The sequence below is a fragment of the Aedes aegypti genome, chromosome 2, assembly GCF_002204515.2.
Source record: "Aedes aegypti strain LVP_AGWG chromosome 2, AaegL5.0 Primary Assembly, whole genome shotgun sequence".
In the NCBI taxonomy this organism is placed as follows: Eukaryota; Metazoa; Arthropoda; class Insecta; order Diptera; family Culicidae; genus Aedes; species Aedes aegypti.
Window position 1 is genome coordinate 300,313,625 of NC_035108.1, and position 15,700 is coordinate 300,329,324.

At 40.6% G+C, this 15,700-nt stretch overlaps 2 protein-coding genes across 2 annotated transcripts; one reads left to right on the forward strand and one right to left on the reverse strand.

Annotated features, from left to right (window-relative positions):
* Window positions 1-7,741: 7,741 nt before the first annotated feature.
* LOC5571642 (probable aminopeptidase NPEPL1) lies at window positions 7,742-11,431 on the forward strand. Its single transcript, XM_001653687.2, has 3 exons — window positions 7,742-7,856; window positions 7,926-8,602; window positions 10,402-11,431. The coding sequence occupies exons 2-3, from the start codon at window positions 7,961-7,963 to the stop codon at window positions 11,326-11,328; spliced, it is 1,569 nt and encodes a 522-aa protein (XP_001653737.2). The 5' UTR covers window positions 7,742-7,856; window positions 7,926-7,960; the 3' UTR covers window positions 11,329-11,431.
* A 2,787-nt stretch (window positions 11,432-14,218) lies between these two features.
* Window positions 14,219-15,167, reverse strand: LOC5571643 (ankyrin repeat domain-containing protein 49). The gene is made up of 2 exons (XM_001653686.2): window positions 14,868-15,167; window positions 14,219-14,804 (listed from the first exon to the last, which is right to left on the reverse strand). The coding sequence occupies exons 1-2, from the start codon at window positions 15,049-15,051 to the stop codon at window positions 14,293-14,295; spliced, it is 696 nt and encodes a 231-aa protein (XP_001653736.1). The 5' UTR covers window positions 15,052-15,167; the 3' UTR covers window positions 14,219-14,292.
* Between the last annotated feature and the right edge of the window lie 533 nt (window positions 15,168-15,700).

Here is a 15,700-nt window from a genome sequence, read left to right on the forward strand (position 1 = left end):
ATATTACGCTACAGAACTATTTTATTTACTCACTTTGTCTTCTACTTGGATCCAGTTTTTAGAATTCAAGTACGGAAAAATCTATGTTTATCATGAGTCACAGCGGTCCCCTATCGTTAGAAGGTGATTTTCGGACGGAAATGCTCATAAGACATGGCATGGAAGCATTAGAATCATCAATAGTTCTGATAGGGCTATCGGTCTTAAACATGCTCCGAATCTTATCAAAATTCACCGGAAGGTAATTCTTGAGGGTTTTCCAGAAATCCTCAAGAAATCTTTGAGATGATTCTCGGCCAGAAATTGCAATAAATGATGTTCAAATGTACTTCAGTAATAATGTTCAATTGTTTAATTATATCGTCTATGACATTTCACTGTGAAATGGTTCAAATCGAGCTGGGACGTAGATTGTTTAATGTCGTTTTCGATTATTCCCGACGGTGCACCGCGCGAGTGTAACAATTGACACCGGAAAATAGAACGGTTTCGGTGCAATGTTTTGATAGCGTATGATGGTGTTTGTGAAGACGTCAATCAAAACAAAATGTCATTTTTCAAACAGATAGAACAGCTGTTGCTGTTATTCATGATTTTCTGTTTGGGATTCGAAAATATCAGATTGGTTTGTGTTTTGTGTAGTTTGTTAACGGTGTTTACAGCACTGGCTGAGATCATTACTATGCCGTGGACGAAAATAAATGTTCGGTATATGAAAATAAATTATTTTTCCTGGGAATTGATACCATAATACATGTTTCGTAATTCAATAAAACATGTTTAAAATTCAGAATTTTCTTATTTCAATACTGTAAAGACTTATTTGACTTCATCGATCCTTTCTCTCTGGGTAATAACTTCGCCAAAACTTATACTTCCGCAATGTTTCCTGCTCACAATACAACAGATGAATCAGTTTTTTTTACGTAAAGATCAACTTAAATCGATTATTGCATTACAACCCTAATGAAAAATCAATGTGGATTCTTGTCAATTGACTTTTTTTAAATATAGTACTAGAAATTCTGTGATCCCAGTTTAAAATATGAGATCTTACAACTCCAGCCGCTGCTGATTCTATTTTGTTGACACCCATGTTTTTTGTTGGTGGCTATGCGCAAATTTCGGAAAATTTGACTTAAATAAAATGTTTTTAATGTAGTACTTAGTGGTATACATGTAATCCAAATATCTGAAAGAAGAATTCAATTTTCTGACATAAGCTACTAAAGTTCATACTGATAGGACATACTCATACATATTAGTAAGGGATACTACATATACAATCTATACTCATTGCAGTTTTTGTATTATTTATAAATGCTTAGAATAATTCATCTTTAATTGAATAAAAATATTGAATTCTGAAATAAATCCATTTTATGCACGCAGTCGAAAATGAGCACAAATCTCGCATACTCTGAGATAACGCCCTAAAAGCCATTGGTAACCACGTGCGTAGCTCGTTGTTTCTGAGCAAATGAAAGAATAAGCATCCAAACCAACATCACGGGCAGGTAGATATTGATCCTTCCTTCCCCATAGCGTTGTTAAAAGACATGGAAATCCATTCAAAATGCTCAGAAATAACGAGCTACACACATGGTTACCAATGGCTTTTAGGGCGAGATCAGAAGTTATGCGAGAAATGAAGCATCTTGTTTGTTCGTTACCTAAAACAATCAAAACAAGGATGCCACTGACAGCTAAGAACCATATATGTATTGGTAAAAAGAGTGCATTACCTGCTACACCCATCTCGATCAGGGTGCAAGATTTTCTGCACCGGTGGCGATCGAGTGTAAAAACGGTGTGCTACCTGCTGAATAAAAGAACAGTTTGGGTGCATCTTTTGCTACACCGGTGGGAAAACGGTGCAGGCGGTGCAAATAAAGAAAAACGACATAACTTTACTTTTCTGTTTCCTCTGTTTTCACGTCTTTTCTGGTGCTTTCTACATGCCTGCCATGGCAGGAATTATATGATTATAAATAATATATTGCCTTCGCTCATCTTTTGTATGTTTAGGAACTCAGATAGAATAGCAACTTCCCTCTTCCCATACTGCTTCTGTTTGATGCCAGGATGTTATCGAAGGTTGTGGTTTGAACTGCTGCAACTGTATTACTTTTTAGGATGATGGCAGAAGATTATAAGTAAATATTTTGGCCACATCGATCTCAATGCTGATATTCATTCCTGCGATTCCGAGCATCAATGTCATGTATTTTGTTATGCAAGCGCATAGATTTTAAACAAAAGCTGCTGGCTAGCGACGGTTGTTTTTGCATAAAAAGAAGGAGGAGAGCTGTCAAATTACCTCGACTATTTATCGCTCTGGGCGATTTCAAAACGGATTTGCTAATTTTATGAGGTTTTCGGGATTAGCATTTTGCTGAGAAAACTACGCAACTGAGTGCGCAAAATTTGTGATAGCTTGCAAAAACTACGGAAATGGATAAAATCCGAAAAATGATTCCAATATCCGATACAGTACTGACCCGATTTTGTCTGCCCCCGATTTTGTCTACTCCCGATTTTGTCAGTTTTTTGACCCGATTTTGTCAGCCTATTTTAAATTTGTCAAAAAATTGTTATCGTCATGATTTACCACGTTTACATTAAAATTGATGATGATGTTTGATGTCATGCACACATGGGCGTAGCCAGAGAGGCCAATGGCAATGCCTTTTATTAAGTGTTAAAAATCGATACTACCAATATAAGGGAGGGGGAGCCCCTGATAAAAAAACTGGCTACGCCCATGTCCATCGGCCTCTTAAAAGTCCATGTAACCATGTAACACGTCAAAAATTGAAAAACAGGAACAAAATAACATGACCCGATTTTGTCAGGTTCCCCATTTTGTCAGCCTAAAATTCATCGAGGGGCTGACAAAATCGGGTCCTTACTGTATAATGAAAATAATTTGTAGGTAACTAGACTGCCCATACTCGCAATACAGTCCCATAATGAAAATCATCATGTCGAGAAAAAGGCTTCTAAACATGATTGCATATTTCGTCTTTTTGTTGCTACTTGTAGGTGTTAATATAGATGACATTGCTGAAAATGTTTTCAATTCAATTGAAAACAATAGCTAACAACTAAAATAAATTAAATCTTTTGTTTTTAATGGCCAAATTAGGGAATTAGAACAAATGGGACTCGTTATCCGAGTATTTTTGTAGTCAAACGCAAAAATACCCGCATACCAGTCCCATTACATGGGGCTCGCTTACTTTGTTATCGCGTACATTGACACATTGATGTTTAAGTTCACAACCGATTCCAAGACACTTTTCCTGCTAAAGCTTCAAACACTCGTATCCTTTAGATATAAAAATTTCCTTGAAGTAAATGAATTGTATGGAGGTGGTATCCACGATATTCAACATGGTACTGATTAAATGAAGACATGATTCATTGCGGCCGCACTAAACGGACTGTTTGCTAAATCCACTCACAGCACGTGGGTGTTGAATTTGCAACATGTCAAGGTAGTAAAACGAGCAAGTTTTGAACAGCTTAATGATGATGAAGGAATTTCTGGATAATGTTCCCGTACACGCAAAAAAATTGTGCGGTAAAAACTACCATTTTAGGGGGTTAACTTAAGCGCTCGCACCGGCAATTTTCAGCAGACCAGAAATGCGCTTGATTTTACCATGTCTGTAGTTGGAATCAGATTGTTGTAAATTATTTCTGTCAAATATACCAGTAATGCAGTGGGGTGTACCATAAACATAGTAACTTGGTCTGAATTTCCATGGTAGTTTTAAGAATGGGCGTAGTCAGCTAAAATAGTTATTTTTACCACAGAATTTTTTCCCGTGTATGTTGATTAGATGAGCAAGATTAGGTGCTGCAAACAATTCGTTTGATCATGGAAATCTTACTGACAATTCCAAATCCTCCGGTGTACGAAAAAAACATTACATACCGTTAGATGATGATCCTGCCGGTGAGTAAGTTGATCATAGATCAGAGGGCGACAGAATGTCAGCGGTATCATTGACTTAGAGAGAATACATATTTAATTGATTTTGCTATAGTTGATGCTTGCAAGAACAAAATTATTTAAATTTTACCCCTTCAGGGAAGTAAAGAAGAAATAAGAAGTCATAAGAATAAGCAATTTTGTTATATATAATCATCACTACCACCGTTATTGTACATTTTATACTTTTGTAGGAATGCAAATCACAGTGCAAAAATCTAAAAACCCTAACGGGAGTAGATTTGTTTCAATCTTTTTGTAATAAACTAATGGGACTGTTATGCGGGTACTTTCCATATGGGACGCACCTGGTTTGGTATTTTTTTCGCATTTTGTCCATACAAAAATAAAATTTTAAGATCGATTTTGAAAAGAACACTAAAAATTAACACTATTCATGAAGCTAACTCAAAAGTGGTAAAAATTCAAATGGGACTGTTATGCGAGTATGGGCAGTAGAAAACTCAAACAAAATTGAGTTGAAATTTAAACCGAATTGATTAGAGTCGCGCCCCTATAGTCATAAAAATTAAACAAAACTTCGCATTCTAATTGCACTCTCGATTCAAATCACCCGAAAATGAGTAAACACATGGAGATGTTGATTACGCTTAAAGTCGTCCCGTGCCATGAGTCTATGCATGCTATAAAACGTTTGACTTTTACTGTGCGCCCTGTTTTCAAGTTTTCCGTGAGAGAGAGCGAGACAGCACCAACACACGGCGCACAGTAAAAGTCATGAGAACAAAAGAATTTATGGCACGTACAGAGGCTCATGAGCCTGCCAAATACGTACCGTGCATCCCCGCTAATTTGAACGGTACCTCATGCAAACCATCGGATTTTTTTCTATCTTTATTAACGAGATTTTTAGCCCTGGGCTAGTTCATCTCGGGACCAACGGTTTTACTTCCCTTCCGAAGGAAGTCGTCACTGAAATTTTTAGTGACTATCTCGGGGATGGGGTTCGATTCCAGGTCCTCGGCGTGAGAGGCGTGTGTTCTAACCCCTACACCAGGTCCGTCCCCCGTAAACCATCGGGGTTCATTTTTAATTTAAACATCTAGCACAGACAAACAGACGTAACACTTAGAACAAATCTCGATCAAAATCATAGTCACGAGGACAAGTACGCCCAATGCTAAAATTGGTGTGTTTGGCCGACAGGCCAACAGATGGCGGTAGTGCGTAAACGTCAAACACGAACAAAAACGATGCGAGCGCTGCGGGTGGTGGATTGGCCACCTACCATATTTTTGAATCGATCGTTAAAAAGGTGGTCGATGGACTATGATGAGAGTGCGACGTCTGTTTGTCTGTGCATCTAGTTACCCTAGAAACGTGTTTCTGGTTACCTCTTTCTCTGTTTTGTTTTGATTCTGCGTTCCGTTGCACAGCGTTCCATTTCACTTTACTCCGTTCCAAAATGACGTTTGAACCATTTTAAATCTGAACGATGTGCAAATTAGCGGGGTACAAATTAAAAAGTGTTCAGATTAAATGTGGTCAAATCAACGGGGGTACCCGGTATACCATTCAAACTGAGCCTAGTATATAAATGTATGGGATTTAAACTGCCCATGATTTCTATTATTTGAGAGTGTATAGTAAAATCACAGACAAACAGACGTAACACTTAGAATAAATTTATTGAAAATCCATCGCCCAGTTTACACCATCATCATCTGGTGAGCATGTTGCATGAAAAGGTGTTTCGTGCAACAAGACCGGCAGATGGCGGTAGTGTGAAACGTCAAACGCGAAGAAAAACGATGCGCGCGCCTCTGGTTGTGAGATTTGTAACATAACGAATTTGAAATGATCGTTAAATGAGTGGTCGATGGAAATTTCGTCAGTGTTACGTCTGTTTGTCTGTGGTAAAATGGTAACAAAACAAGCATTGTTTGCATTACGGTTTGAAGCATTTCAGATGCGATAAATTTCTATGCGGGAGCCCAAATTTGACTAAATTTCCAAGGCCAATTTGAAGATTAGGTAATTTGGCTTTGAAGCCATAAGAAAAATTTACTTAAATTTGGTTTGATTCAACGCAAAATTGAGTTTTGAGTTCAATCAACCCAAGCTTGAGAATAATGCATTTACCCAAATTTGGCTTATTGGGCCAAATTACTCCCATTGGGCAGGTGCAGCTCTCTCTATTTTTGCCAACATTGGTGGGGAAGAGAGAGAATGCCGAGAGATTTTGGGTTGAGAGAATAAAGCCCCACGCACAATGTGAGCGGCAGCGCGGTACAACGGCATTACGGCAAGCCCATCTTGAGCTACACTCTACTTGTCAAGTCAATGTTGATAAGGATTTAGTCAACATGGGATTGATAACTAAAGTGTAGATCAAGATGGGCATGCCGTTTTGCCGTTGTACCGCGTTGCCGTTCACATTGTGCTTGGGGCCTAAGGCAATCCATGAGGCAGCTGTGATCGACCGTTTTTTTTTGTTCACCATGTGCTTTTGACGTTTCGCGATCGGAGTTACTTTTTGGATTACAAAGGTAAATGTAAAGCTCCGATAACACTAGCATGATTTGTTTACTCTTTCATTTCGTTTGCATTCACACTTCTAGCTGTCAGTCCTATCACGAAAAGTCCTCATGAATAGCCTTATAATCGATATAGGCCTATTCACATGACGTTTCAAAACAGCTGATCGGGAAGCTCTTTGACAGTTCTTCTATGAAAATGACAGCCTCGTGTATGCACCGCAGAGCTGCCAGATAGTTTGATAGAAAATCTGTATCCACGAAGTTAAAAAATCTGTGTCCATACAAAAATTGTTGAAAGAAAATCTGTGTTCCATACAAATTGAATCTGTGTCAGAATAAAAATATCTGTGTAATACAGAGAAATCTGTACATCTGGCAGCCCTGATGCACCGGTACTCCACCGATGTAATTAAATGCATAGACGGACCTGTCACATGAAAAGGCCTATACTTAATTTTGGGTAAAGTCAACTCAAAAATTAGGTAAACTGTTTTTACGGTTGTCCGACATTTCGCGGTTAACCATTTCGCGGTCAACAAGTTCGCGGTGTACCATTTCGCGGTGTGTATCATTTTGCGGTTTACCGTTTCGCGATTGGTACCATTTAGCGGTATGCCATTTCGCGGTCTATACCATTTCGCGGTATGGTTTTTCCTACACGCAAAAAAATTGTGCGGTAAAAACTACCATTTTAGGGGGTTAACTTAAGCGCTCGCACCGGCAATTTTCAGCAGACCATAAATGCGCTTGATTTTACCATGTCTGTAGTCGGAATCAGATTGTTGTAAATTATTTCTGTCAAATGTACCAGTAATGCGGTGGGGTGTACCGTAAACATAGTAAATTGGTCTGGATTTCCATGGCAGTTTCAAGAATGGGCGTAGTCAGCTAAAATAGTTATTTTTACCACAGAATTTTTTCCCGTGTACGAGTTGCACTGAAAATTGTTGGCATTATCATCAATAATATTTTCATCGGAGATTTACCCTTCTTTTGAATACTTGCAGTTCTTCAAATTGCTCTGTTAAGATATATGAAACATTTCGGTACAAACCGCGAAACAGTACACCGCGAAATGGTACTGACCGCGAAATGACATACCGCCAAATGGTATACTAATCGCGAAATGTCGTGCCGCGAAATGACAAACCGCGAAATGGTACACCGCGAGGTGGATTACCGCAAAATGTTATACAATCGTTTTTACCGTGTACACGCTCGTTACGAACGCAGCCAAACGTCAAACCCGGTGCTTTTGGTGCATTTGACAGTGCTTGCGGTTTTTCGCGCTGCATCATAATCTGCATTTTCATTGACCGAACACCCCCAACTGTATTTATCAGACAGCGATAAAGGTACGTATTAACAGCATTTTTTGAAAATGGCCATTCATTTACAGATAATAACTCAATTGCTTCCAATAGAAGGTAACGGATAAACGGAATTTGCACCCCTCGTGATGAGCAAACTCCGCTTCCACCGGGAGCTTCAGCCGTGCGATCCGCACCAGACTCCGGTGCTGATCGTTGGCCAACAGCGTCATTTGGCCGAACTCAAGTTTGACCGTGTCCGCTGCAAGCTGGATCCGCGCGTTTCGGAAGATACGTTCCTCAAGGCGATCGCTTATCTGTATCCCGCGCCTACCGATACGTGTTCATTGTATTTGGATCTCGCCAAAGTGGCCGCTCTGCCAAAGAAAGCCTCCCGGCATAATTCCGAATCGAGGGCCCATGCCCTGACCAAACTGGTCCAGTCGAACACTTCCGGCGTGAACGAATCGATTGTGGTAGTCTGCGAGAGGGAATGCCTGTTTGCTTCCGGTTGCGCCGTGGCCAGAGCTTTCCCGCTGTACAGCCGGAAGACCAGTAAGGGTGGCACCAATGGCGATCCAGCCATGCCGGAACCGCCTACCGTTAATGTTGAGTTCCTGCTGGTTGGAGGAGGGGAACTCTCCGAGCAGGACGTGAAGGTGATCGAGTATGCTGCGAGAGGTATCCGTTTGACGGCCAAAATCGTCGATGCGCCTTGCAATGAAATGAATGTGTCCGGTTTTCTGCAGGAGATTGACACCGTAGCGAAAGAGTTGAACCTGAAACCGAAGGTAGGTGACTTTTGCCGAATAAACTAAAGATTGTTCTACCCTTTGTCTGTGTTCCGGGGGTAAATACACTGATGGGCAAAATAAAGTGCCCACCTCACCAGTTTTCAAATTTCCCTCAATTATTTGGTTCAAATTAAAATTAACACTTAAATCTTTTTTGATATTTTATTTTTGATATTCTTTTAAAGTTGCACTTACGAAATTTTGATAAAGAAAATAATTTTACTCAAAGAAAAAGAAAATTAATTTGTATTGAAAAAAAAAAATAGTGACAAAATAAAGTGCCCACTTCCATCTTGGCCCCAGAAAAGATGATTTAGGAAAAATAAAAAGCAATTTAATAGTTAATGTGTCCTCCTTTGGCCTTAAGGACTTGCTGGAGGCGCTTCGGCATGCTTTTCACCAGGTTTTGTAGGTGTTGTGGTTCTAGTTCTTCCAAGGCGCGCTCCAAGGTCTCAAAATAATTATTTTTGTTGGTAACACCAGTTTTGTCAACCCTGGCATCGAGAATCGCCCACAAATTCTCGATGGGGTTGAGGTCTGGGCTTTGTGGAGGCCATTCCAGCGGTTTAATCCGACAAGACCGGAAGAAAGACTTGGTCTTCTTGGCAGTATGCTTCGGGTCGTTGTTCTAGAGAAATATGAATTTCTCTTCAAGGCCCTTCTGGATCAGCGAAACCTTCAGATTTTCCCGCAAGATGTTGATGTAGGAATCTGCCGTCATTATTCCGTCGATTTTCACGAGGCTTCTTACTCCACTCCATGAAAACACCCCAAGACCATCACATTTCCTCCTCCATGCTTCACCGTTCCTTGGATGTGGCGCTCTGCACCACACACGACCCCGCCGCTTTCGGTTAAACAGCTCGAGCTTCAGGAGCGCTACATCCAAGGAACGGTGACGCATGGAGGTGTAATGTGATGAAATGTGATGGTCTGGGGGTAAATATCAGGACTGGTCAACAAAAAGTTACTTTTTACAGAAACAAACTAGGGGAAAAGCACTAATTTTCGACCCATCCATACGATTTCGGCCTTCTTCTTCTTTCTGGCGTTACGTCCCCACTGGGACAAAGCCTGCTTCTCAGCTTAGTGTTCTTATGAGCATTTCCACAGTTATTCACTGAGAGCTTACTATGCCAATGACCATTTTTGCATGCGTATATCGTGTGGCAGGTACGAAGATACTCTATGCCCTGGGAAGTCGAGAAAATTTCCAACCCGAAAAGATCCTCGACCGGTGGGATTCGAACCCACGACCCTCAGCTTGGTCATGCTGAATAGCTGCGCGTTTACCGCTACGGCTATCTGGTCCCGATTTCGGCCTACTTTGTATGAAAATCCGAAAATTGGCACATAATTTTTGTTGGTCGAAAATTAGTGCTCTTCCCCTAATAAACTGTTCATATGTTCATATCTACCGTCAAACCGTCTACATAATGTATCAAGTTTTCTCCAATTTCCTATACCCTACCCCAACCCTAACCCTTTTCCTATAGGTTGAGCTACTATGCGTTGACCTACCCCCGGTCCTACCAAACGCTGCAAAAAGAAAAACATAACAAGAATTGTGCACTGCAGTTATCTACATGATAAGGTTGAGGACTCCCAACATGGAAATGACAATTTCAATTATTGCGTTGACTTTTGAACAGCATATGGGACGGAGCGTGTAAGACGCATTGAGACCAGAGTGTAGTATTCCTCATGAATTTTGGTTCAAGGCACAGACAACGTGATTTTTTAGTCCATAAGTTCTGTAACAGAAGGTTAATGCGTCTTACTCTCATATCTTACAGGTCATCCGAGGCGAAGAGCTGAAGAAGAAAGGTTTCGGAGGAATATACGGTGTGGGGAAAGCAGCGGCTGATCCTCCCGCTTTGGCCGTATTGTCTTACGAGCCGGAAGGTGCGACCGAAACCGTAGCTTGGGTCGGAAAGGGCATTGTATTCGACACTGGTGGTCTCAGCATTAAGGGCAAGACGGCCATGCCTGGCATGAAACGGGACTGTGGAGGAGCCGCTGCCATTCTGGGAGGATTTTACGCTGCGGTGAAGAATGGTTTCAAACAAAACCTGCATGCCGTGTTTTGCCTGGCGGAGAACTCGGTTGGCCCTAATGCAACCCGTCCGGATGATATCCATCGTTTATACTCGGGATGTACGGTTGAGATCAACAACACCGATGCGGAAGGTCGCCTGGTTTTGGCCGATGGCGTATGTTATGCCGATAGGGATTTGAAGGCAAAGGTTATCCTAGATATGGCTACCCTAACAGGAGCTCAAGGAATAGCGACTGGTAAATACCATGGAGCTATCTTGACCAACAGCGGCTCTTGGGAGAATAAGGCAGTTATAGTTGGTCGTCAAACGGCTGATTTGCTGTCGCCGGTACCGTACTGCCCGGAACTCCATTTCAGCGAGTTCACCTCCGCCGTGGCTGATATGAAGAACTCGGTGATGGATCGCGGTAATGCTCAAGTCAGCTGTGCCGGTCTTTTCATTGGGGCTCATCTTGGTTTTGAGTACGATGGTGTCTGGATGCATGTCGATATGGCGTCGCCAGTGCATTGTGGAGAACGAGCTACCGGATACGGAGTCGCTTTGCTTGTGGGCCTGTTCGGGAACCACAGCAAAGCCGAACTGCTTCAACAAGTCGCTGCTGCTGCCAAAATTGCATCCGATTGCGATCTAGAGCCGACACTGAAGAAGGCTCGCGTCGATTGAATGTGGCCTGGTATAGATAGTAATGAATTTATACATGTGCATTTGAATGCAGTTTTTGTATGTCCTTTTTCACAAGAGTAAATAAACGTTTGGAATGCACAAACAGTGTTGTATATTATAGGGTTGTTAGCAGGTCTTTTTTTTAGAGACTTGGTGACTGTTTTATTACAAATCTCTTAGAAGTCTATATTTTTATAAAAGGTCACTAAAGACTTTTTTTAATTGGTGCAAACTTGTAGATGCAATAGAGAATACTTGCAGGGCTCCTCCAGGTATCACTGTAGAACAGGCCTGCCAAACCTTTTTAGCTCTTTTTCGACATAAATGGTTGATGCGTTCGCAAGAATAGACCGATATGAACAAAATTAGTCTCAAATGAAAGCTTAGTAGAATATTTGTCTAATCCATGCTGAAAATTTAAAAGTTGTAACGTGGAGACGGACCTGGTGTAGTGGTTAGAACACACGCCGAGGACCCCTGGGATCGAATCCCATCCCCGAGATAGTCACTAAAAATTCAAGTGACGACTTCCTTCGGAAGGGAAGTAAAGCCGTTGGTCCCGAGATGAACTAGCCCATGGCTAAAAATCTCGTTAATAAAGACAGAAAAAAAATAAAAGTTCTAACAACCTCTTTGCTACCGACGCAATTAAGTTAAAAAAAATGATCCGGCCAGCGGACCGGACTGATTTTTACCTTTGCTTGCATCGCTACCGAAGAGTTTTATATAAATTTAAAATTTTCAGCATGGATTTGATAGATATACTATCAAGTTTTCATTTGAGACTAATTTTGTTTATATCGGTCTATTCTTGCGATTGCACCAACAATTTATGTCGAAAAAGAGCCAAAAAGGTTGGGCAGGCCTGCTCTAGAAGCTTCTCTAGAGATTTCCCACTGATTCACTAAGATATTCGCCCAGAAATTGCTGCACAGATTTTCAAATTCCCTACAGATTTTTTGATATGTTTTCCCGAAGTTACTCGCGCAGATGTTCCAAAGATACATAGGGCAAGTGTACCATTCGTGGTGCACCTAAGGGAAAACTGCTAAAGCATATTAATATCTCCTTTTAATGTAAGTTTTTCGCAAAAGCATTGAACAACATTTTGTTTCCATTGTCAATCACTGTGATTATTCTGCCACATATTCCGATCACTGTGATTCATATTTCGAACAGCACAAATAAATCCTATTCATATAAATAATTTAGCATACAAATTAATCTAAGCTGGTTTATCTGACATCGAACTAGAAAATCATTACTACTCCCAGGGTATAAAATAGGTTCAAACACAATACATTTGAGTTGCAATTGACTGCCACTTCCTGGGAATTTGATGACATATATCGGTGAAATATTTCAACCAACAACAAAATCTGCGTGTTTGGAATATGATACTGATTGTTTAATCACAGACAAACAGACGTAACACTTAGAACAAGTTGTGATTAAAATCATAGTCACGAGGACATGTACGCTCAATGCTAAAATCGGCGTGTTTGGCCGATGGGCCAACAGATGGCGGTAGTGAGCAAACGTCAAACGCGAACAAAAACGATGCTAGCGCTGCGAGTGGTGGATTGACCACCTACCATATTTTTGAACGACCGTTAAGGCTGAGCTACAATGATGTTAGCGGCAACGCGGCGCGGCAGATTTTGACAGAAAATGTATGGGTTAACTGTCAAATCCTGCCGCACCGCGTTGCCGCTCACATCATTGTAGCTCAGCCTTTAAAAAGGTGGTCGATAGACAGCGATGCGAGTGTGACGTCTGTTTGTCTGTGGTTTAATGTTTTAAATCATCAACGAAAATGTTTTGATTCGTTGTATATTTCCAAAAAAGCAGGCTGCGTATGGTTGAAAGTGATTAAATTTTATTAAAAAAATGGACTATGAAATTTCTAATGCTTTTTGGTTTTATAGAAAAATTACTTTGCAATAGATTACCTGCTTCGCTCTTGTCCACAGTTGATCATCAGAAGTTTTCTCGTTTTATTTTGTATTAGCAAAGGCATATAACTTCAAATTTCTCGTAAATGAAATCATTAGTCAAAAAATATTTGGTAGGCGTGATCACCATTACCATCACACACAATCGGTACCAAATATTTTTTCGAAAATAGTTTCCAATTTGGAGAAATAATTCGCTCGCCATACAAATATTTTAAAATTATACGGTAAATCCTCAAATATTCTCCAGCGATACAATATACCATTTAAACCTCCAAGTTATACCTTTCAGATCCTGTGCAAATTGCATCCCCGTTGTTCCCCCTTTTTGGGATACTGACGTTTGAAAAATATGATTTTCGAATTAAAATGGTATATCTCATAAACGAATGAATATAATAACTTAACTCTTTCCCTAAAATACGCGTTTCAACTAGTTCTAAATCTTTGTAGAATGCGTAATGTCACCCTAATGTCACTTTATGTCAAAATGTAATTCTAATCATATGTAACATTTTTGTCTAAGCCATTTTTGTTCTAAAAAATCATCTTCATGTTCAAAATATTTTTTTTATCTAATTTTGAGGTATTGGTGGTATAACTCTTTTGACATTTCGATGTCCTTATACCAGCATGCAAATATTAAAGTGGGTGCCACTAAGTGGCAAAAAGTCTTTTTGAGCTCGAGTTCCACTTATGTTATGTGGTATTAGGCAACACACGGAATTAGAGCAGGTCACGGTATAGTAAGATGTCCGCCAGGATTCTCTGAAGTGAAAAAACTTATAAAAACTTTTACCTTCTGATTTCTTTGGGATTATTTTTCTTTTCTTGGTTCCTGCTTTGTCTCTTTTTTTCAAGCTTCTGGTCCCTTAAAGACTAGTTGCTTCCAGCTCTGTATATTTTGTATGAAGTTAACAAATTCAAAGGCCGTGTTTCTTATGCCAGCAAACATTTTAATTACCCTTCCTAACTTATCCTAGTTATAATGACCATAGTGTAAAACTTACTAATCTATCATTCCAGTTTCCACGGTCAAAGCTGATTGTCCCATGGCAAACAGTGGAAACGCCATCCCATTCTTCTTGGCAAGGGTGGCTGCCTTTTCGTTCGAGTCGTTCAGCATATCTACCTTAATTCGATCGTCCATTAGCAGCGTTACCAGTGTGCTCCGGCTGTTGGACACACTGGCAGCAATGTGGAGCGGAGTTTGATGACCGTGGGAAGTCGCATTGATGTCCGATCCGTGCTGCAACATCAGAGCCACACATTCGGCATTGTTCCACTTGCACGCCGAATGCAGAGGAATCCATCCTAGTTCAGTTTCGGCATTTGGGTCGGCTCCGTACTGGAGCAGCAACTTGGCCATTTCCACGTTGTTGTTATAACAGGCCTTGTGCAACGGAGTATATCCATCTCTATCGGAAGCGTTAACGACCGATGGCTTTTTGGTCAAAACTTCCTTGAGAATGTCCAGCTTGTCTTCTCCGGCAGCCCACAAGGCCAATCGTTCCAAGGAGGCTGTAAAGATATCTCCTCATTATAATTAATCTAGACCAAGTTTCAAACTCACAGATATCTCACCTTGAGGATTTTTATCCTCTTCGATCAAATCGTCCGGATCGTCCCATTTGCTGGGAAACATGTTTTTCGGAGTCATACGCATCTTCTCCTCCAAATCTTCCATCGTCTCTATTTCGTCTTTTTTGTCATCCTCGATACCCTGGGCTATTTTCTCCCACTCGGAACCGGATTTAAACTTCGACATGGTAAATTTTTACCTCTATTATAATGCTTTTTACACTCAATATTCCAGATTAGGATGCTGAAACTGATACGAAAAAAGATCAAAACTCGCGTTCAGTATTAAAAGGGCGTAACTGCAGTGATCGATTTCTCTTTGTCGATTTTCTCTTTGGCTTATCTCTCAGCCTAGCGACTGTTTTCAACTGCTATTTTCGATTCAGTAGAAAGTACTCATCGCCCTTCGTCGTGTTGCAGCTTGAAATATTACGAAAATCGACTAAGAGATCGATCACTGCAGATACGCCTGTATGATACTAAACGCGAGAAAAGTATGTTTTCTTCATGCATCCGTGAGAGAGAGGGAGACAACACCAACACAAGGCGCACAGTAAAAAAAGAACCGGCTCATGATGTTTGGCTGCGTTCAGTGATCTTGGCTGCACGAGGCCACACTGAAACAATTATTTCAAGACTAAAAATTAGAAAGAGCACATTCGAAGTGTAATCGAAGCTCATACAAAAATTGTAGAGTATCAATACAAAAAGCGTCACGAGGGGCTGTCTAAAATGGCTAATTTAAGCGTTATGAAATATATGAACCAGCCCTAAGGGTTCATTCACAAATTGCATAACGCTGAAGGGGGTGCGTGGGTGTTCTCCTGTTGTTACGG